Below are 24,665 nucleotides of genomic sequence, written 5' to 3'. Positions count from 1 at the left end.
TCAAAGATCTGGTTTCTTAAACATTAATTCCTGAGGTTAGAACTTACTTAGCTCCACCAAATACTACCACCACAGTCTGTGCCTCCTTTTCCTACTCTTGAGAGAAAGAAAAAGAATACAGGTACTCCTAAACTGACGCTGAAATAAATATGACAGTCATTCATTAATGCAACCAATATTTGGTGGGTGGGTATAAACAATGAATGGGCCAGCTGCTGTCTTGAGTACAAGAGATATAAAGATGAACAAGATATATCCCTGCCCTAAGATATTTACAGTCTAGTGAGTGAGATACCTAGACTTATATTGTGTGCTATATAGAAACACGGAACACGCTTTTAATATTACCCAGAAGCACTAACAGAAATATAACATGTGTCACAAATGCAAGCCACATATACAATTTAAAAATTTCTAGTAACCACACTAGAAAAATAAATAAAAACAAAACAGGAAAATTTGAAATATTTTACTTCACCCGATATAGCCTAAATATTAACATGTAGCCAACAGGAAAATGGAGATATTTTACATTATTTTCATACTGTTTTTGAAATCCTGTATTTTATACTTAAGAATATCTTGATTCAAATAGCCACATTTCAAGTGTACTGGACAGCACAATTATATAGGACAGATCTATTTTCTAGAAAACTGAAAAGAATTTGACAGTTAAGAGTACAGGACAAAGTAAAGTAGTTGAGGGAGAGTTGAATATGTTCACATATTGAAGGACAAGACTAGGGTAAACATACTATAGATAACTGATAGGAAGTGTGGACAGTAGGATGAAAGAACAAGATTAAGAGCACAAGTGGACTGGTTAGTTTGGAAAAGAGGATAGTCATCTGTTTTTTCTTTTTGTTTTTTTATGACAGGTGGAAAGGGAAGAGTTAAATCCAAATATCAACAAGTTTAATAAGTGTGAGAGAACAGAAAGTTGAAAGAGTTTAGTTTAAGAGCTTGCCATTTTTTTCTCAGGGAATCACAAGACCATCTCATCAGCCTTTTCACTATTGTCCATACAAATCTGAAGGCACTACTTTACAGATCAATTTAAGAAACAGTATCCTGGTATGACAAGATTAAGTTGTATTTTTGTAAATTACAGTACTTTTCTAGTTTTTTTCTGGAGGGGTCAATCTCAAATGTTGTCATTTTATCTCTAACACAGAAGCAACACTATGGGTTCATTCTTTCTTTCTTTCCTTACCTACTCATTATTCAGCATACATGTACCCAGTGTCTACTCTATGTCAAGTATAGTGAGACACTAAACATACAGAGATGGATAAGGCCTACATTTGTATCTCCAGTATTTAGCATTATAATGCCTGCGCACAGTAAGTGCTTTAAAAGCACAGCATTATTTTGTCCTGTAAAGAAATATCACACGTCAACTAAAGTATACATTAGCAAAGTCTTTCATTTAAAAGTCTCAAGAAGTGGGGCACCTAGGTAGCTTAGCTGGTTAAGCATCCTACTCTTGATCTCGGGTTGTGAGGTCAAGCCCATGCCTAGCGTGGAGCCTATTTAAAAAAAAAAAAGTCTACTCTCTCTCTGTCAAATAAATAAATAAAATCTTTAAAAAAAAGGGGGGGGGCGTCTGGGTGGCTCAGTGGGTTAAGCCGCTGCCTTCGGCTCAGGTCATGATCTCAGGGTCCTGGGATCGAGTCCCGCATCAGGCTCTCTGCTCAGCAGGGAGCCTGCTTCCTCCTCTCTCTCTCTGCCTACTTGTGATCTCTCTCTCTGTCAAATAAATAAATAAAATCTTTAAAAAAAAAAAAAAAGTCTAAAGAAGTGCTGTCCAACAGAATTTTCTGTGATAATGAAAATGTTCTACTCTGAACTGTCCAATATAGTAGCTAATAAGCACATGAATTTTTAATTTAATTAATTGAATTTTAATTTAAATAGCTAATGTAGTTAGTTAATGGCTACCATACAAAATCAAACATTAGAATACAGTGAGTAGCTAATAGCATTAATACTATTATAATCAAGGTGCTGTCATCTCTAAGGGATTAATGCACATAATATGCTGTCAGAAATGAGTACACTATGAATACTAATTGTACCAGAAAAACATGGTAAGAAATTCTGCTTAGAATTTTCTTAGTATAAACTAACCTTAGCACTTTGAGCCAAAAAAAACAAAGAACAAAAGAAAAAGAAAAAAGATATACCAATCTTTTCTTTTCACTCTACTTCCCCAAGTTGGAAAACAGCAACCTTCTTTGAGTTTTCTCATTGTGTAAAGAAATGAAAATACTTGGGGCGCCTGGGTGGCTCTTGGTGGTCAAGCGGCTACCTTCAGCTTGGGTCATGATCCCAGGGTTCTGGGATAGAATCCCGCTTGGAGTTCCAATCGGAGCCTAGCATCGGGCTCCTTGCTGAGCAAGGAGTCTGTTTCTCTCTCTCCCACTCTCCCTGCTGGTGTTTTCTCTGTGTCTCTCTGTCAAATAAATAAATAAAATCTTAAAAAAAAAGAAAATACTTTGTGGAGATAAGGAGTCAAAGTTTTCTTAAGTTATAAATTACTACGGTGTGGGAATTACTTTTGTAACATGACAGGAAACTTTTTTTGGCAAGACAATCTAAGTTGCTGAAAATCAGGATTCACATAATGAATAAAGTGTTTATAATTTAAAAAAATAAACCTGTCTCTGCAATTTAATTTCCCCAGATTTGTCCCACTTATCTGAATTTTTAGAATGAACCTATGGTTAAAAGACATGGTAACAAAATCCATTGAGCAAATGGAAGTATACTCTAAACTACACTTTGAGTTGAATAATTTCTGGTGTAGTAACTAAAATAGCTGTTTATGCCAGAGACAGCAAATATACTTTCATTACTCCATGTATCCACTATCCATAATGTATAATTTAAATGAGTGTACAAACTTAATCAGAGATACAAAGTCCTAACATTGGCACAGATCTGATTACATTCTTAGAAAATCCGATAACTTAAAAGTAAAACCAGTGAGGTGAGCAACTAAATGTCAGAGATAGCATTTTTTATGCACAGCAAGTTGTTCAACTTGTTAATCACTCAGTAAGGCAGGTGTGTCTTGTAAAATAACCATACCACTTCCTGCCCTTCCTTTTAGTTGTGTTCATTTGAAGCCGTTTTAAAAAACATTACCAGATTGCTTGTCTTGAAGATGAGAGTGGTTACACAACCCCGAGATTTTATTCAGGTTAACAGAAATACCCAACACTTAGAAGCAGTATCTTAATCTACTAGGAAAAGCTTTAAGAAAGCCACTTTAGAATGGTCTTCCTACCACACAAAAACAGCATTAGATAAATCTTTTATACATGGAGACTGGTAAATCAAAAGCATGAGATCAGACCTGTAATAAATAACTTTCAGAGTCAAGTTGTGCTATGGGTTATTGCAACAAGGCCAAGGTATTACAGAAGTATTATAATGACATCATTAGCTTAGTTTCCTAATAAGGCATATACACATACGGAATACCTGGATTTACAATTAGCTAAAAATAAGAAGCCAACATCTGTTTGAGCGGCAGGCAGTTCCAGTTTTATTTATAAGATTTTTTTCTGAGTGATGCCCTTTCCAAAATGAATTAACAGAAGGCTGGCTCTGAAACAGAATTAACATTAAAATGTTCTAGAGCAGGGAAAAAGATATAGATGCTTCAAACCCACAAAATCTTTATAGTACCACAAAAGTCGTTTTTGCTGCATTGCCTTTTGAATCGGCAAATGAGAACACTGAACTGTAGAAGCATTAATTTTTTTTAAAATTTTATTTATTTATTTGACAGACAGAGATCACAAGCAGGCAGAGAGAGGAGGAAGCAGGCTCCCCGCTGAGCAGAGAGCCCGATGTAGGGCTCGATTCCAGGACCCTGGGATCATGACCTGAGCAGAAGGTAGGGGCTTTAACCCACTGAGCCACCCAGGCCCCCCCTGTAGAAGCAGTAATTAATGCGATTTAGAAATTAAGCAGCAACAGCAAAAGACCTCATCACAGACATAAGGTTTAGGCTTCTTCAGCCAGGAACAATTTCTGTCCTCATTGTCACTGTCGCCTTCCTGCTGTATTTTCTGGGCTGTAGTTGCCAGGAGGCAGGAAGATTTTTCTCTCTGAATTAATTCTGAGAAAGGTGGCGCTTTTTATATGCCTTAAATCACCCTTTTCTAAGATTTTTTTTTTTTCTCCAGATGTTCCAGTAAAACTGAGAAGTTAACCACTCGTTCCAAACCTGTGTCGTTCAAACTGCCTTGAGAGAACGGGAAAAAGTAAGGTTCACAATTCAAAAGTTTGACTTGGGGTGAGGTAGGGTGAGGGCAAGGTAAGAGGAGGAAAACAGTCCTTCCTAACTTTCGTACACCTCTTTTCCGAAAGCAGACGGGGTGTTGGAATATTTTCTTTTTCCCTCACCTACGGCTTGAGTAAAATTTCTGTCGAGGCGAGGGGCTACATTAGAGAAGGTACCCCCCTCCCTGATAACTAACGCAACACTGAATCGTGACACCTAACTGAAAACAGTGACAAGAGGGAGCTGAAGAGAAGTCCTCCCCTTCCCGTTCCCTCAAACGTGTCCCAAATTGTAGGCGCAGGAAACAGAAGCCTCTCGTCTCTCCCCTACACCTACTCTCTTTCCGTTCCCTCGCCCTGTTTCCTCAGGGGGGACCCCCGCCTGCGGCCGTGGCACCCAGGAGCGGCGAGAACCGAGGAAACCTTAGAAGAGCGGGCAGGAAGCAGCCGCCTCCCGCCGGCCTCCGCGTCCCGGGGTCGGGGGCGAGATTGGTGCGGGAGCTGTGCGGGGCTTTCCAGCTCGGGCCCCGCGCTCGCCTCCGCCGCGGCCTAGCCCGGAGCCCGCGCCCCGGCCTCGCGGCTCCGAGCAGCCGGCCCTTCCCCGCCGCCCGGGCCCGAGAGGCAGCGCGGCGGCGGACGTCCGGGAGAAGATAAGGCACTTACCAGCTGCTGCCGGACCCAGCGCCACATGCCCCCGCCGTCGCCGTCCCGGTCCCGCGGGACGCGGGGGCCGAGGGGCTGCAGGTGGAAGCTGACGAGCCAGAGGGGGAAGCGGGATTGCCCCTCTGGCTGAAGTTCCGCTCGCCGCCGCAGCCACCTCACTCCCCGCGCCGGGTCCCCATCCCGCCGCGCCGGCTCCGAGGTCCTACAGGCGCGGCCCCGGCGCCGCCCCCGCCCGGCGCAGCTGAGCCTGCCGCCGCGCCGCAGCCACCTTCATTATTGACCGTTGTCACCCGAAGCACCACCACAACCCCACCCCCGCCCAGCCCGGCCCCCCAGCCCCACCCGGGCCCTCCCCCGGAGCCCCGGCCCGCCCCCGGACGTGACGAAAGGGGCTGTGGGGACCGAGGGGCCCGGCGCGCCCAGCAGCCGTCAGGAGCCTGGGGTCAGCCGGGTGGGCGGGGCCGGCAGCCGGCCTGACCAGGTGCGGCTTCTCGAAAGCGGCTTCTTCCTTCTGTCCCCCCTTTCTTCCCAGTTCAGGGATGGGATTAAATCGTGTCTGTCTACGGAGTCTGCAGCCTCTTGCCGACTCCTCTGTTTCTACCTCCTGTTGCAGGTCTGTCGCTGTCTGCCTTCTTTGGTCTCCCGATCCTCCAACACGCATACGCACATTCTCGAGTGTAGTGACTGAAAGTTAATCCCCAGGGGTCCAGGTGGGTTCAATTAGATTGTCAAAGTCTTTTTTTCAGTGCATAACCCAGCTCTCTTCTTAAGCAAATGACTGAGCTGGAGCTAGGGGAATCTTGATTACTGCCTCAAAATAATTTCGAGAAGGGTTGCAACTGCCCTGTGCCTGATCCAGTCTGGACCACTATTTCCCGGAGAATGGACGAGATACTCTGTTTTGCTGTGCTAAATTGAACAGGTTGGCGGAAGGGGGGGGGCAATGTTTTGTATGGGAATGTAAACTCCTGCAATCAAAACCACTCTAGAAGTAGCAAGACCTAGGTAAGATAACGGTGTGCTTAAATAAAGGTAAGGAGAAATGTAAAAAAAAAAAACAAACTAGAACAAGGCTTTGACTTGGAAGGCTGACACGAAGCTGTACATCTCCTTATTGTTCAAAAGCAGCCCCACCTACATCTTGAGTGTTATGCTTCGTGTGCAGTATTTTTGCTGAATTAAAGAACTCTTCACCAACATACAGGTGTTTGTTGTGGTTGAAACAAATTTTTTTAAAATTAAGAGAGGACAGAAATGAGAGTAAATGACCAAGCAAGTTATTGCATATATACATAATCTTTTAGTTTGAATAAACATTCCGTATTCTATAATGATTATCTAGTGCCAATAGATCCTTTCCTTAGGGATATTTATGATCTATAAAACTAGCAGTGGAATTTTATATTATAAATAACCCAAGTACAGAAATTAGCTAGATATTTAAAGAAAAAAATAGTCTCACTTTTGTTCTTATGATTGAACCTTGCTTTCTGACCCTAAAAGGAAGTTTGAGATATATTTTCTTATTGTTATAGTAATAAAACATTACTACCATTCGTGGAGCACTTGTGTGTCCCAGGCCATGTACTAGGCTCTTTCCTTGCATGGCCTAATTTAACCCCTCCTCTACCCTTTGAAACTGAAATGATTATTTCCAATGTATGGGTACAGAATTGGAGGCTCAGGTTAAATAAACTTGCTCAGCTTAAGTAACTTTGCAAAGCTGGGATTCAGATTCTGGATAGTCTAGCAACAAAGCTCATGATCTTAAGCTACGTAAAGAAACAAAAAATATGATCATACCTATACCTACTTAGCGAAACTACTTTTCATCTGCAAGTGGTCTGATTAAAATTAGGCCTAGAAATTTTTATTTATATGCCACTAACTTTTATCAAGACAACACAAGATGTAGAAATCAAGAGGATACTTTTGTGCATTATTATTTAACTGTGCCCTAAATTTCAAAAGATAGAAGTGGGTTGAGGACTTGATTCTAAATGCTATTGTGGGATGTGGGGAGAAGTGATCTCAAGATAACTGAAAAGATCGTAATTGTAGGTCAGACTGTCAGGAACAGAACACTCAAAGCGCTGTTTTGTTCTCAAAGCACTTGTCAAGAGCAATATTATGTTACCTCATATTAGTCCAAGGAGCACAGAGTATTTTTATACCAGAGATTATAACCCATTAGTAGTAATGAAATCAATTTAGTGTGTCATAATCGGTATTTTTAAAATTGAACAGAATACATCAGAATATATTGCACAGTGTAATATGTATTGTTTTGTGAAACTTTTGTACAGACACACAGGCATACCAGGTCATAATATAAAAAGAATTTCTTCCTATTGGTTGTACCTGGAAAGGTTTAAAAAAAGCATTGACATGGGAATAACAAGACTTAAGGTAGGCACCAGCTGTAAAAGAAAGAAAATGTGTTTCAAGTCAGTGGTAATTTATTCATTTCAAAGTTGTTTCTCGTAAGTATTGAGCACCAAATGTATGCATAACAACTGCCTAAAACAGAGAAGACACAAATGGAAATTTAAGGTGACCCTTTCTCACTGGATGGAGTTTGCAACCTAGTTGGAGAGATAAGTTATAGAGAATAATCAGTTAAATAACTGCAGGAGCAAGTACTTAGAGAGTGGAGAAAACTCAAGGTGTTTGAGGTACGACTAATAAGAGTAATAGGTAGTAACTAAGAGGTGGAGTTGGATGAGTAAGGATAGGTATAGCATGGAAAGAGTTTCCAATTAGTCACAGAGCTTACAGGAGGTAGGCAATTCCCGAAATTTTCTGAACAAGGAAATGATGGGATGAAATCAGAATGCTATTCCATAGATACTATATGTGATAGGTAGGAGAGAGAAGAAAGGTGAGATATGAAATTATTGCTAGAGTGAAACATTGAGTTCAAAAGTGCTGGACTGGCAAAGAGCCAGAAGTAAATAAAGCATGTTATAGGAAATTGTGCTCTGGTGACAGACAAGGAAACCTGAAACTTCAGTCATTCCAAGTGAAGTGACAGACCTTTCAAGAGAGTACGCTTGCCAGCATCAACTAGTCACTGAATTAATGGTAAATAGGGTTCTTTTTCTTAAGTCAACCTGTTAATATAATTCTGTGCTACTTATACTTGTGAGGTATGTTTAATCCCGGGGTGGGGGGAAATATATATATATATATATATATATATATATATATATATATATATATATATATATATACATACCCTGGTTTGGTGTAACAGGTATAACAGGGACAAAACAAAGGGGAATATTTTTCTTGATTAGAACATCTTGAGTTCTGAATGGAAAGCACAGGCTATGAGCTTGTTAAGGTCAAAATTCCTGGCTCATTCATTTTGGTACTTATGGTGTCTTAAGGGTACTCAATGTATGTCTGTTAAATAATTAATATCAATAAATGAGTAGTTAAGGAAAAAATTACCTACTTCAGGTATATCAAAGTAATATAAAGTGGAGCATAATGAATGATTTCAGTAGATCCCAGGCTCTGCAGTTAAGACCAGTGGTCATTGTTGCTTGGACTAAGGATACTCTCTGTTGTGTGCCTCTCAGAACTCTTCAAGGGTCAGTCTGACTAGAGGACACTAAGCCTTGCCTGTCTTTTGTCTTAATGCCTTAATTATTTCTTCAGCAATGGGAGCCATCAGAGGGGCCCTAGAATCTGCTCTCATTTTTGAAAAGGGCACTTTCCATTTTTCTCAAAATCACAAATCTAGTAGCTTATACATTATTCCACTTGAAAAGTGATTTTCACTTCTGATAATTATCTGATTAGTTATCATTCCAGAATTTCTAGACCGGACTTCAGGCTGAAGGAAAACAGACTTCAGGCAAACTTTTCCAGTACTGACCAGGATTATATATTTATATATATATATATATATATTTATCTCCTTATGACAAAATTCATCAGGAACAATATCACATTACATATTTGCAACTTCTCTTGAAAATTTCTCAAAACCAGTATCAGTTGTAGACTAAGATGTATAAATAGAGTTTTAATTTTTGGCTACTTATGCTTATATAGAACCAAATCTCAAAACCATGGTGAGAGTTAGGGTCCATAAAAATGACCTTTCTTGAAAAGCTCAAGCATGCAAAACAAATGTGTTCTGCACCTTCCTCCTTCCTTATTTTTTTTTAAAGATTTATTTATTTATTTTGAGAAAGAGAGAGAGGGAGAGAATTGGGGGAGGGGTGGAGCGGGCAGAGAAAGAGAGAAAGGGAGAATCTCAAGCAGACTCCCTTCTGAGGATGGGGCTGGATCCTCGGGCCCTGAGATCATGACCTGAGTCGAAATCAAGAGTCAGCCGCTTAACTGACTGAACCAGCCAGGCACCCTTTTTCTTCCTTATTTTTAAGTTGCCCTTTCATAACTCAACACTGCATCTAGTGTTCTGTCACTTCTCTTGTAAAAAAAAAAAATGTAGAAAAATGAACTTGTGTACCTTTTGGACTTAGTTTTACTTGTCATAATAGGGGAGACACTCAGACAAGTGCCTGTGATTGAATTATTGACAAAAAGAGTGATGGCCTAGGATCAGCAGCAGCAACACCAAAGCTGCTGTTGTTAATTAACAGTCTCCAAACCTAACCAACTTTTGATTACTTGTGCCACATAATCAAATTATTTAGCCATCTAGAGGCATTGGTTTTTGTAGCATTTTAACTTCTGGATATCACAGGCAAATTTCACGGCTTGATGTTAGATATTTTATGAATGCTTTTCTTCCTGATTAAAATTAAAATTAAAATTAACATTAGGTCAGACTCAGAGAAGGTAGAGTGTTGATTTTCAGGGGCTGGGGAGAGAGGGGAGACAGAATGTCTTGTTTAATGGGTACAGAGTTTTAGTGAAAAGAGTAAAAAAATTTTTTTTTGGAGATGAAAAGGGTCATGAAGATGGATGTTGGTGTTGGTTGTACAACGTTATGAATATATTTAATACCACTAAACTGTACACTTAAAATGGCTAAGGTGATAGACTATGTGTTGCTCTTACCATGATAAAAAAAAAAAATGGGGAAAATTGACTGCAGAGGTAGGTCTCTGGTAATAGCCGCTTCATAGATTTTGTAGTCTAAACCATCACAGGTGGTTTCAATGGCAGAATCTTGACATTTGCCCTTTTATCTGTATTAGAATAGATCCACAGTTGTTTTCTGAGGAAAATCTTGGTTTAGACCTGAAACTTTTTTTTTTTTTTAAGATTTTTTATTTATTTATTTGAGAGAGAGAGACAGTGAGAGAGAGCACGAGCGAGGAGAAGGTCAGAGAGCGAAGCAGACTCCCCATGGAGCTGGGAGCCTGATGTGGGACTCGATCCTGGGACTCCAGGATCACGCCCTGAGCCGAAGGCAGTCGTCCAACCAACTGCGCCACCCAGGCGTCCCTAGACCTGAAACTTTTATAAAACAATGTTAATCCTATCCCCAGTTCTGCTGAGTACTAATGGGAATGAATATGCCCTAAATTACCAGAGCATCTGTGTGCTTTGCAGATATGCTCAGAAATGCTCAGTGGACAGAGGTAGTGTTAATGGAGGATTTCCTGAAAACCATTCACTCTTTCGGTGATCTAAGTTTTGTCTTTAAAAGAAAAATGATCGAAATCTGTTTCTGGAAAGTCTGGTTTGGGCTCCTCTGTGATTACTTTCACTGACCTGCAGTTCAGAGCCATACGAACAGCTGGAGTCTAGGGACCACAGAGATGCAGCCTGAGGAATCCAACAACTGTTTTTTACCGTAGAAGTGCAGGTGAGAATGTTGCTCATTGTGTTGTCTTGACAAGAGCCTGCAGAAATTCATTACCGCAAATGACTGTTTCTCTCTTGAGCAACTAGTTTGTTTTATAATCTGCGCATTTGGATTACGTAATAGAATGTGCTTCCTTCCATCATGTGTTGGTACTTTAAAAATTTGGAGGCTTCCTTATGGCAAGTGCCCAGACTCTACACTGTACATTTTAGAAACTACTTTTGCCCTGAGTTCTTACTTGTCTACTCTTAGTTTCCCTTTGGTTAGTTACTCCACTCCCTTAACATCTTATTGTACTGTATGTATTTCACGAGACATCTTCAATCTTTTCTGAATAAAAGGGATAAAGGAAAATATGACATAACTATTTGTTATTATAAGTCATAAAGATTAGTTTTGGGTTTTTTTTTGTTTGTTTTTATTTTATTTATTTTGGGGGGGGTGGGGAGGAGCTGAGAGAGAGAGAGAGAGTCCTAAATGGATTCTGTGCTGAGCACAGAGCGCAACATGGGGTGGGCTTCGTCTCAGGACCCTGAGATCACAACCTGAGCCAGAACCAGGAATCAGTCCCTCAACTGACTGTGCCACCCAGGCAACTTGTTTGTTTGCTTTTCCCATGAAGATAAGTTTTAAGATGAGAAAATGAATTCCAAATAATTTAATCTGAAGATTATGTGATTTCCTTTAGCTCCATAGCAAATCCGTATTTTCACCATCTTCCAGTGACTATAAATGTTAATTTGTATGAGTAGCAGATTGACTGGAAGCAATGAGTAAACATTCAGTGAGCAAAAACAAGCTAGGTAAGGCAGTGTATGAACCGGGGAAAAAAGTGAGCGAGAAGAAAACATGCTGAGTCAAAGTGAAATCAAGAAGAATGTTCATTAAGATTGCAACTAGTAGAATGGTTTGGAAGTTGAGCACTGAAAAATGCTAGTTCAAACAGACTTCTGTATGGGAGACAGGATGAAGGTGGCTACTTGCTGAAAGCACTAGCTTGAACATCTGATTTTGGTAATAGCTTATGACTATTGGAAGGAAGAGTGTAAGAAATTCTCATAAGGGCAAAAACCTGTTGTTTCCTTAGTGCTCAGACTGGCTGAGCAGAAGGGCACTGGGATGGACCAAAGACTGGAGCTGGGTTAGTTTGGGGTTATGGGAGATGGGATGCTGGGACATAAACAAAGTGTAACTAGGATAAGCCACATTTCTCAGGGAATCAGATAAGAGGAAGATCTGGGCTGGAGAGAGCTAAGATCCAGCAGTAGATCCACAATAACCTAGAGGGGCAGAGATCCTTGGGTATCTCCAGTGCTTAACTTAAGGCATGGCACATAGTATGTATTTTAAATTGTTCTGTCATATAAATAAAGCTGGACCAAACTGAAACCTGTATGTTATTGTGATTGCCCACTTGTGGTTAATGTCCCAACGTGGCTCCAATGGCAAGAAGGCCTTTCCTTGTGCATATATGACAGCATCTGATTGAGTCTGCCTTAAGACATGACTCCCTAAAGAGGGGAGGAAATAGATGAATGGGGTCAAGACTGTGCTTTCAGCCACCTTGGGTCATTTCACATGCTGCATGTACCATCTGAAGATCCCTTCTGATATCTTCTACCTTCTTCTTACTCACTTAATTCTTCATCATTTAAATCTTAATGTAAAAGTTATCCTTCAGAGGTTAGACTCCCTTGTAGAGCTGGCAACATTTATATAAACCCTTAGCACTTGGAAGATTTTGTCGGCTCCCCCAGCACAGCTAAATACGAATTCAAACACAAAATAAAAGGGTGAAATGTTTACTTTTTTTTGGAAATGACATACAACAAAATGTATATATATTCAGAACTTCTTTCTAGATTTTCTTCTCATTCAAATTATTTCCTTCGTTCTCCTTCTCACAGATGCTACCCTACATGTGCTCAGGCTCCCCCTCTTTTTCTATCTCCCTCTCTTTCACTCTTTCTTGAGCCTTTGCTGATGCCTCAAACAAGTGCTGAGTCAGCTGTCCAGGTAATTCTGCACACTCTTCATTAAGTATTCTCACAGTGTCCCGTACCTCTCCAAGTACTTTGCACACTGGTAATTGTGTAATTTTTTGCTGCAATCTGCTTAATCTCTCTGTCTTCCCTATGATACTATTCTTTTTTATTACTATTTCACAATCCATGTTTATTTATTTATTTTTATGTTATGTTAGTCACCATTAGTTTTTGATGCAGTGTTCCATGATTCATTATTTGCATGCAACACCCAGTGCTCCATGCAATATGTTCCCTCCTTAATACCCATCACTGGGCTAACCCATCCCCCCATCCTCCTCCTCTCTAAAACCCTCAATTTGTTTCTGGGAGTCCACAGTCTCTCATGGTTCGTCTCTCCCTCTGATTTCCCCCCACTTCATTTTCCCCTTCCTTCTACTAATGTCCCTATGACACTATTCTTCTGTAGGGCAGGGACTCAGTTTGTGAACTTTAAGAATTCAGGTATTAATTTGTTTGAGCACTTAGTTGGTAAAATGTTAACAACATTTAAGTGACCAGTGAAGAAATCAGGGAATCTCTGGAACTGTAAATTGGACTTTTATGAGTAGAAGGGGAATAAAATAAGAAGATGTACTAGGTAAGAAGGACAAATGAAATAAGAGGTATTCTCCTGCACAATATTGATTTAATCAAAGACTTCACTGACTATTGTTGCTATTCTAGTGAAGTAAACTGATTTCCTCTAGATAATTCCTAGACAAATATAAAGCTGTCATTACGATCATTCTGTTGTTGACCCATTCACAAAATCATACTAAGGGTTTTCCTATTCTGATCCAGATGCTAGATTCTGGCTCTCTTCCTCCACCATCACCTCTTCTGTCATCACTCAGTTATTCAACAAATATTTGTTGAATGTTCGGCAAATGCTCATCATCATGCCAGGTACCTGGGCTGACAGTTCCATAAACTTTGCCCTCAAGGAGTTCATAGTGTAGGACCTGGGGTACTGTCTTAGAATTAAGTTATTCATAGCAGCACAATTTTATATTCATCATCTGGAATATAATGAAAATATATGTGAAAAAATATATACTGTACCTGTGTAGGACATCACAGGTACATAGAGTAAAGAAGGTCATAGGAAGATAAAGTTTAGAAATTTCTCACTTCTGTCATCTCCAGCTTAAGACCTGCTTGTTCACCAACCAAACAGATCCTCAATAATTCAACTGAGACCTGGTAACTTCTCTAGATGGGGCAATATTTCTTGCCAATTAGTATATGCACACTCAGTGACCTTGCATGAAGAAATATCCTGTGTGTAGAAAAGGAGATTGCACCTCATCTATACAAAGCAGGAGTGATGGTATTGTCTGTGTTTGTGTGTGTGTGTGTTATTATATTTATTTATTGTTACTATATTTATGCAGGCATATGAAGACAGAGAGAGGTGATGTGTGTATGTTTTATTTGCTCACTTGATTTTTATCCGGAATGATTAATGAGTATAAAAGTGTAGTCTCAACCCTCAGAGGTGGTTGTTGGCCTTATCCAAAGGAAAACATTTCCCATACCATACCTTGCACTCCAGTCCCAAAATAGGACAAGAGAGAGCAGGTAACCCAGCGGAATCATGAGCATGACATGACCAGAAATTCAGTTCAAATGTGTAGTGGTGGATCAATATTATCATTATAAATAAAGAGGAGGAGATTATTGTTAGATGCGTCACTCTTTGACTTTCCACTGTCCTGTGGAGAAAAAAGGAGGAAAAAAACCCCTCATAACCCCAATAGGAAAAGTAAACAACTTTTCAAACACACATGTATGGACATATTTCACTTAGTATTATTTTATATGTGTACCTGTATAGAAAGATGCAAATATAATTTAACCTTGAAAAATATGATTGCAAATTCTAATTAATAGGCCTTAGTCCAAGTCAGTAATTAATGACATCAGTGAATGTGAGAGCTCCATAAGGTTGCATTAGAATTCTGAATGGCATCTTGTTTTTACTTCATTGAATTGTTTCGATATGTCAGACAAGAAAATGGAGCTTTTCTCTGTGTTACTTAATTAAATAGCGTATTGGGAAAAATGCCAGTTTTTAGGTTGCATCCATTAGTTCATCTCCATCTGCTGTGTTTTATCAAGTCACTATTTAAACTCTGATACCGTACTTAGTTTGTAGTTTTAACATTGTCCCATAACTTCCCTAAAATGATTACTCCATTACTAACCCCTAAACATGCTCTTATGCATCTCAGCGTCAGAGTGAGTGTGCTGGCCCAATACCAGAAAGAACCTATTTTTATTTGAGGCCAGATCAGAGACACACAAGTGTCTCAGAGTCTTAACAATTCTTACTGGGGCTCTTTGTAAAACATAGAGAAGGAATCTGTCTCCAGTAGAAACCTGGAGTTCTCTTTTTTCTGGATTTCCTTTCATCCTCTTGCCTTTTCAGCCTTTCCTCAGAATCCTAGTTCCCAGCTGCTCCCTGGCCCTTGAGTCAGAGTCTGAGGGGACATATCCCTAAATCCAGTGTGGAAGAACAACAGAAAGTACTTGCATTCTTCAAAGTGGGGCATTTGCTGCTATTAATCACCAGTTTAACAGACCTTTGATGATTTTTAAATATTAGTATTTTACTTAATATTATTAGTAGTAATTATCAGAGGTGAGCAAATGTAGCCTGCTCTTTAATTCCTCTTTATTCACCTGGCTTGAATTTCTATTGATTGAATGTTATAGACTGAGAGTGAAAATATACTTAATCAAACTACATTTGGCTACCTAGAGAAATACGCAATTTAACTGTGATGGAATAGTTGCATTATAAATGCTGTACATTCTTGTAAATAATACACAATTTTTCCTCATAACCAATTTAATTATTAATAAATAGGGGGAATCTCTTCAATTTGGTGCTCAGAGAAAATAATTGTGGAATGAAAGTTATCTTCTGTGGGATATACAGTGCAGGGGAGTTCAAAGTCAGTGTTATTTCTCTATATCTTTCTCTCCAATGGTATCATCTCTGTGGGTAACAGTAGATCTTCAATATCTTGCTCTTTATCTTTTTTTCTCTATATCCATAATTGATTTCAGCATCCTTCTCTGCAAGCAATTGTCTTTATTTCATCATTCAGATAGAATGAGTCTTTTGAAAGCTAGCAAATCAACAGAAGCCCCCAAATTATATATACACATTGTATGTTTAATAATGGTGTGCAATCTGATTACTCTGAGTACAATTAAAAAAATTTTCTGTTTAAACAAATTTTATGTGATGGCAACCTCTGTTTCTCAGAATTACTTGAGTAGAAAAATCCCTTTAAGTCTAGAGCAGAACTTGTGGTATGATATTGAGTAATCAGTAATGTGAATTAGCTTTGAGCTTGCCATCAAAATGTGAAAAAAATAAATATGAATCAAAATTGAGAGTATGACCCTCAGTTGTGGCTCTGGGTTTATTTTAGTGGTTGACATTCTCAGACAAACCTCCTTCAGAACAGTGGTGAGGATCGTTACCTTATGGAGTTAAAAAATAATTTGTTGACCTTTATATCATACTAAAATAAAGTCACTAAGAAGAAAATACTGTTCACTTTAGTTGTATGTAAGTTCAGTAGAATTTCACTTCCTCTCACCCATAGTTTCTAAACCGCTAGACCACTAACTGTTTACTGGAGTCTTTAAGGTCATCGTAAAATGAGATAGCAATTTGGTAATTAATTGATTTAATATTGAGGGCCAAGACACAATTGAGGCTCAAAACCCACAAACCCCCAATCTACCAAATTATCCTGCTTTGAATGTCTATTTTAGGAAGAATAAGCAAATGATTTTAAAGGAGCTATTTCATTTTGCATAACCACAGTCTGAGAAACTGTTAAATTGCATAGTCCAAGAAAGCTTTCAGAAGGCTGTCTAGATCTGAGCTGATGTATTTCATTAAGGAAGAATCATTACCTGTTTGCTAATTTAGCCAAAAATATGATTTATCTCTAATATAAACTTCTAGAAATGAAATGAAAACAATATGCCATTGAATTTTAAATTATTGGTAACAATCAAGACTCAAATTGCCTGAAGTATGCTAGAATTGATTTTGTCATTTTGTCACTTCCTTTATCTAGTGCCTTCTCTTGGTTTATGGTCAATAATTTGTCAGATGCAATTATGTTTATGAATTTAATATTCCTTTGCCCTATTTGACAAATTATATTCTCATAAGATATTTTGTAGGAGTTACTTTTTTCTTCTAAAATCATTCACCAGTTTTCCTATTATTTCCTGTAATCTTACAGTATGAATGAATAGATTATTGCATCTATTTACTAGCTAGAAAAGCTTTGATATATGCAATATTTGGTCTTTTAATCCACTGCATTCACTTTAATCCCCACACTAGGCATCACATAATAATAACAGTAATGCCAACAATAATAATGCCTACTATGTGTTAAGCACTTACTAGGAGCCAAGCCTCAAACTAAATAACACATTTTCTTATTTAACCCTCACTGTAATCTTGAATTTGCTATTATTTTATTCCTATTATGCCACATGTATTTTTTATTTTTATTTTTATTTTTATTATAGCTACCATTTATTGAACTTAATATGTGCTGAGTACTCTACCTATATTATATGATTTATCCTCACATTGACTCTGCATAATGAAATTACACAGCTGTATGGCCAAACACTGTTGTTAAAACACTGAAATACTTTCATAGTGGGCAGTGAAGAGTTGCTGCCCTCAATTCCCCAAGTGCCCTCTCAACCCTGTTTCTCTGGTTGCCTGGCTCCTCTGGGACCCCTCAACCTTGTCCCTCTCAAATCTAGAAACTGAAGAGGTAACACTGGGCACAGGAGCCCTTCAGGACTTCGCTGCAGGGCCAAGGCTAGAGTCTATTCTGACTGGTTGTTGCCCAAGCTATACCAGTTGTTAAGTATTGTGACTGTTAACAAAGATGTATGTATTATCATTTCCATTTTTTCAGTTGTAAAATTCATATAAGTCCATAAAATTTAAGCAACTAGCCCAAGATCACCCCTAGGGAGTGTCAGAGTCAGGATTCAAACCCAGGTCCTCCTCAAGCTAAAAGCCCTGTTGTTAATTACAACAGTGTACTAAAGATGGAGAAATCCAGCTGACTTTTGATATTGACTTTCCAGTGTGAATAGCTTTGGAAGTCTGTATCCTATGTCTGACTGCTGGTATAGTGAAATTTAAATTTCAAAATATTTTTAATATTTACCTTGAAGCTGTGAGAATATTGTTCTCCTAAGTGATTCCTAATGATAATAATGAGCATGTAAGTACGAAGATGATGGATATTACTTTGCATCAACAAGCCCACATTCACTGATTTAGCCAATGTTGTGTTTGTAATAATCTATCTGTAGGTAGAAAATATTTTATTCATTTTATTACTAGGTCCCCAATAGAGCAATGTTGGTATTCAGCCTAGCCAAGAATTACAAGTTACAAAAATTTCATTTTTATATACTTTTAAACTGTATACTTTACTTTTATATTTTATTAGTGCCCAAAGTCCTAATACCAAAGGCTGAATATCCTTGGCATTCTACTTTGCTTCTCTACATCTGTGTCTCGTTTATCATGGCTTTTTCCATTTCCGATAAAAAGTTAGCCTCCAATTTAGCATCCATAAATGTCCACGTTGTTCATACAACCCCACCCCTAGTATTAAGAATTTTTAAAAAAGATTTTGTTTATTTATTTGACAGAGTTAGAGAGAGATCACAAGTAGGCAGAGAGGCAGGCAGAGAGAGGGGGGAAGCAGGCTCCCTGCTGAGCAGAGAGCCCGATGTGGGGCTTGACCCCAGGACCCTGAGACCATGACCTGAGCCGAAGGCAGAAGCTTAACCCACTGAGCCACCCAGGTGCCCCAGAATTAGGAATCTTGATACTAGGATTTTAATTTTAATACTAGGAACTTCCTAGTATTAAAGGGAATTTGAATGCTATCATTACACTGCTGTGTATCTTTTAAAGCCAGTTACTCAGCACTGGCACATGAATCAACAAATCTGCCAACTACAAATTTTACTTTTTTTTTTTTTTAAAGATTTTATTTATTTATTTGACAGAGAGAAATCACAAGCAGGCAGAGAGGCAGGCAGAGAGAGAAGGAAGCAGGCTCCCGGCTGAGCAGAGAGCCTGATGCAGGGCTCGATCCCAGGACCCTGCGATCATGACCTGAGCCGAAGGCAGTGGCTTAACCAACTGAGCCACCCAGGTGCCCCCAAATTTTACTTTTATTTAACAAAATGCAATAATTCTTCCAGAATTGGATATGCCACATCCACACACCAAAACAAAAATCTGACTCGTAGAAAGCAGAAATATTCTGGAGGTGGTGGGAGTAGTAGTATTTTTTATCCATATGTAGCATTTGGAGAGGGGATGAGCAGGAAAAACTTCGGGCAGGTATGTGTGGCATCAGGGGCAGGGCCAAGAAGTTTTCTTAATGAAGGCCCCAGTCTGGCTTTTTTTCTGAGACAATAATCTGTGCCTATCCCTCTTTTCCCATTCAAGTCCACAGTGGGGCTTTTGGCTCTATTTGAAACCCCTGGGACCAGTGGAGAAGTAGTCTGCAGCAGCACCAAGCAACCTCACCCCAAAGCAGCAGCAGGGATGAGATGCCCATCTGTCATCTCTCCTGGGCCCTGAGCAACACCTGAGGCCCTAAGGCTGTGGCCACACAGCTCTCTGGCAATGGTTAATTCTGGAACTTTCGATAGCATTTAGGAAGGGATGCAGCCTGCCACTTGGTCACCTTTTCACAGGTTCAAGGTGCCTGCAGTCAAGATCTGAGCTCAGAGAGTTGTAGGAACACACCTAACTCTGGAATTATTCTTTACCACTCAGGGGGATTGGGATTGGTAGGGAACAGCCTAAGGAGGAGCTATTGTGATCACAGAGGTCTGGAACAAGGAGGGCATGGGACTCCCCTGGGACTCTGACAGAAGACAGAAGGGACCTGGAAGGGGTCTCTAGTGAGTACCCTGGAAAGGGCATGAACTGGTGATGATGCTGTTAATCTTCATTTCTTTCGATTGTTTCTTTTCTTCCTGGGACCTGAGGAGTATCTATTAAAAAAAAAAAAAATCACCCAAGATGTGGTCACTATTACTGTCTTCAGGGCCACACTCTGAAACTAAATGTTCCATTCACACGTAGTTGCGAAAATGTTCCAAGAACAGCAAGCTTCCTCTTATCCTTTGTGAGAGCATCAAACATGCGCAAAAGCAGCCATCATTTCAACACATATTATTGAGGCCCTACTATGTGCTCAGAGATATGTTTTCACTATATAGTTCAAAGGAGATGGGGCAGTTGAGGTCTGTTTCACTTGAAGGAAACACAAAAGTTAACTTCTGGATGTCATCCCTGTGCATCCACCATTATGTTTATATTCTGCGGCTGAAGTGTGACCTGGAGTGAGCCATGTTCACTGGTAGGGGTGTAGACATTTTGGAATAGAAAAGGCTTGCTTGACATTCATCGATGTGGAAGGGATTCCCTGGGGAAGACTTGGAGAACTAACTGTTCTGCAGAGTTTCCTCCAAATATCACAGATTAGAAAATGTTTCATCAATATTTTGAAATTGATCAGACTGGGGATGTTCAATTTAGCAAACCTCCCAAAGGACTGACTTATGAAACCAGAAGGGTATTTTATTAATTTACAATGAGAAATTAAACCTTTAGGGATCAGGGAGCCTACTGTTCCATTTTTCTTCCACTCATTCTCTGAACTGAAACCCCAGAAGAATCTAAACTATTAGCTGACACTTGAGGGGGTGTAAGCTTAGAAGAGGAGGTACTTAAGAGAGAGACTTATATTTTATGGCATTACGTTAAAAGAGCCCAAGCATGAATTTCTGTTTTAAGGAAATACCTACCAGGCAGAGCAGGTACTTAGTGGAAGCTGACTTGGTTCTTTCCTTAAGACCCAAATTAACTGGGCTCTGTAAATGTTACATTGTGAATCTCGTTTTCCTGGATTTTGTGGCAGATCATGTCTCTCTACTTTTCTCACCTTAATTATATTAATTAGGTGGCAGGCTATTTTGTTTCTGTAAGTTTCATCTTACTGTTGATTTTTGGTTTAATACCCAGAGGGCAATCCTACTTCCTATTCTTCGAGAATATCTCCTTACCCATGTGCTACTTGTAAGAGTGATTATGGAACTTCTAGCTATTATTTATTTTGACATCATTTCCAGTTTCACATTGGTTTCAGAAATGGAAGAAATAAAAAGCATAGAGATAGAGTGCATCATTAGCAAGTGAGGTTTAAAATTAGGATTTCCTAATGCTGAACCCTTTGATAAATTCACTAGTTTTTGGAAGTTAATTACGTTATTATTGCTATTCTAATTAGTATGGTTATTTAATTGGGCACTAAGGTGCCAATTAAAAGAAGAAAAGTCTGTCATAAAGTAGGGAAAACAATTGATGTAAATTTCCTAGAAGTAAAATGCATGGGACAGATAAAATATTCTGTAAGATCATAGTCACCTCGGCATTTTCTCACGTGTGTCTCTGGTACAAAAGATTGCTACACCGTTCAAAATGGATAAGCAAATTTTAAATCAACTCTAGTCGAGTTGAATGCTTGAATCTGAGAACGGTGATGAGTACACAAGGTCTAGTCTACAGCCAGGTCCAACCAGTTGCTCTGTGAATGCTTTCTTCAGAGTCTCTTCCTCTTCTTACTTTTCTGGACTAGGTCAGAGCCACAGTTCAGCTTGGAAAGTCAGTTTCTCAGGAAAGCAGGCCTTACAGTGACTTGTTTCTGGATGTCCACATGATTGGCTGCTAAATCCTCTGGGTTTTCTGATGGTAACAAAAACAAAAATAAAACCGGGGGGATGTCATCATATATTCAAACCCTCAGGGAAGCTTCTTTCTCAAACAGTACTCCTTGCTCCAAGGTACTAAGAAATCCAAGGTACTAATTACTTTTGGCTAACTAAATAGATTTTTTTTCAGAAGAACTGGTTTCTAAAGAACTTTTAACTTATATATGTACTATTTTTTTCCTAAATAAGAATATATAAAGGCAAATAGTCTTGTTATTCAGAGGAAATTTCTGACCCCAAGTTTAGTGATAATAATTGAGTGTACTAAGATTCAGGATTGTTCCTGGATTAACATTTCTTTTTGTAGTGTTAAATTCACATTTTAAAGTCATATTTTTTTTAAAATACTAAAAATAATGACTGGATACTCCTTTTTTCATAAGATTTAAGGTATGTAAACTCACTGAATTTTCTAAACAACCTTAGGTTGTGGTTAAAGTATAATCAGCCCAATTTTACAAGGAAGTAAATTTAAATAATAAATATTTATATCGACTCCTAGGAAGCAAGTGAAAAGTGAGAATTCACCAGATTCTGAAATTCCCTGTTCCTGTTGTGTAGTTCTATTATTCAGACATGCCTTTTAATAGTTTGAGAAAAATATCTCTTCTACCCAAGAGGAACTATCGTTAGTAAACAAATTCCTGGGAAATAATGTTCATCCTTGATAGTAATTAAAAAAATACCAGTGAATGCAACTTTAAAATAGTATTTTACATCTACTGAAAATAGCAAAAAAGTATACCTTTTTATTATAGCAAATGTTAACATTGAAGTGAAATTATATTGTCATTCTGGATGGCCCTTAAGTTACTACAACCCTTTTAGAAAGGAATATGGCAATAAAGAATGATTGACATAATTATAATTAAGCCCTTTGTTCCATTGAGGAATTTATCCCAAGAAAATAATTTAAAGGAAATAAAAAGATGAGTACATTCATTATATCTTTATTCATAACAAGACATTTTTACAAAATAAATCATCAATATTAGGGTTGTAGATTAAAATTTTGGTGGATCATCTTTAAAAACTAGGGACCACATTTTTTCATCAACCTTGATTGATAATGAGCATCTATTTCATGATATAAATGTGTAGTACACAGACTCCAGACATAACCCAGCAGCTGACGGTGATGAGTAATGATTGATTTTGCAGTAATGTCAAACTTACAAAATTTAATTATTAAAATTTTAATAAAAGTGTAGTTTCACTATGAAACTATATGGTCAATAGGATCATAAATGAAGCTATTATGACCTGTATACCTCAGAAAGACCATTAGTGATGAGGGAAGGTTTCTCTTTTATAATATGATACGAATAAATTAGGAAGAAATAGGAGAATTAGGATATCACTATAGAGGCATTGCTCCATAATGGCTGCCTGCTTCCCAGGGAGACAACTGGACACATACTTTTTGACGGTACCATACAAATACCTACGAGGTAGTTTTGTCCTCCACTGACAATAAATCAATAAATAAAGATTTAAAAAACTAAAAAATGATCTTCTTAGATTTTAATTTATAGCAAATACACAGGCTAGAGGAATATGTTCAGTGAGTTCATGGATATATTCGATCAGCAAAATCCAGTGAGGCCATCTGTAGAACTGTGACTTTTCTTCAACAATAAAATGCAAGGAAAAAAAAAAGATCCAGGAGGAAATTTATAGGTTAAAGAAAAAAGCCCTCAAGAGATATATATATATGTGTGTGTGTGTGTGTGTGTGTGTGTATAGATAGATTATATATATATAGATAGATTATATATATAGGTTATATCTATATATAGATAGATTATATATAATCTAGATTATATATAATCTATCTATATATATAGCACACATATATTATATATATCTATAATATATATATAATCTATAATCTTCCCTGTTCATTCTCTCTCTCAAATAAATAAAATATTTTAAAAATTTAAAAAGTCTTTTAAAAAGGAAAATGTGAGCACGGGGTATTAATAGTATTAAGGAATTTGTTTCTGATTTGGGAGGAATTGATAGGATCTTGGCTATTTTAAAAGGGAAGTCTTTTTTTTTAAAGATGCATATTGAAATATATATAGAAGAAATGATATGATATCTTGGATTTGCTTCAAAATAATCCCTAGTTTCTTCAAATAGAGCTCAATCAATTTAGTTATGTGCCTGAAGCCTGTGGAATGGTGCACATGTGCTCTAGACCTTTCCATTTCTAAATATATTTATTCCTTTGAAGAACCTTATCTTTTTTCACCAGAGCTTATTGAGAGCTTATTTCTGCTTCATGGATTTTGTCTAGCTTCCCCTACTACTTCAATAACATGTGAACTATTTTCCACATTTGTTTCTTAAAAAAAAAAAAAAAAAAAACCCAAGCACAAATTCTATTATTAAAATGTAGTCCTGCCCCTGGCATTCTCATCATAAAAGACAAATCATCAATTCAGAGACCAATTAAACCTATTAATACTTCTCAAAGGTATATGATGGATTAAGCATGGAGTGTGATTGAGAGAGATTAAAAATAAATTCTCTGTCTTGAGAAACTGATCATTCAGTTGGGGGAGGACATCATGTGGAAATCACTATAAAAATAATGAACACAGACTTCTCACTCTGTGCCCAGTACTGAGCTAAGTGCTTTGCATGCATTTAATGTTAGTCCTCATTATGACTTCATGAAGTAGGTATTATTATTATTATTTCTTTTTTTATTTCTAAAATACAAGTGAAGAAACTAAAGTGTGCAATCTCAAGATAACATACTCAGTGTCACCCAGGTAGATTAGCATAAAAGGGTCTGAAACCCAGGTCTCTGTGAAACAGAAGTCCATGTGATGCACAATTACACAAAACTAGCGGTAGTCTATTCAATGACATTTACTATGAACCTTCACTGTGCAGAGGAATATACAGTGAACAGAGCCTAGATAAACACTGCCACACTCATGGTATGATGGTTAATCTTATTTGTCAACCTGACTGTTGACATGGGCCATGGGATGACAGTA

General features: G+C 38.2%; 1 protein-coding gene across 3 annotated transcripts in view; it reads right to left on the bottom strand.

The window, feature by feature from the left end:
* The window catches only part of ATP11B (ATPase phospholipid transporting 11B (putative)), a 117,291-nt gene extending 112,082 nt beyond the window's left edge, over positions 1 to 5,209 (bottom strand). For all 3 annotated transcript variants that reach the window (XM_044251854.1, XM_044251855.1, XM_044251856.1), the window contains exon 1: positions 4,960 to 5,209. In XM_044251854.1, the coding sequence (XP_044107789.1) occupies positions 4,960 to 4,986 (27 nt within the window). In that variant the 5' untranslated portion in view covers positions 4,987 to 5,209. The remainder of the gene's footprint in view (positions 1 to 4,959) is intronic.
* Positions 5,210 to 24,665: the final 19,456 nt, after the last annotated feature.

Source organism: Neovison vison, chromosome 6 (assembly GCF_020171115.1).
Source record: "Neovison vison isolate M4711 chromosome 6, ASM_NN_V1, whole genome shotgun sequence".
In the NCBI taxonomy this organism is placed as follows: Eukaryota; Metazoa; Chordata; class Mammalia; order Carnivora; family Mustelidae; genus Neogale; species Neogale vison.
Note: the sequence above shows the minus strand (reverse complement) of the source record. Positions and strands in the feature narration are given on the sequence as shown.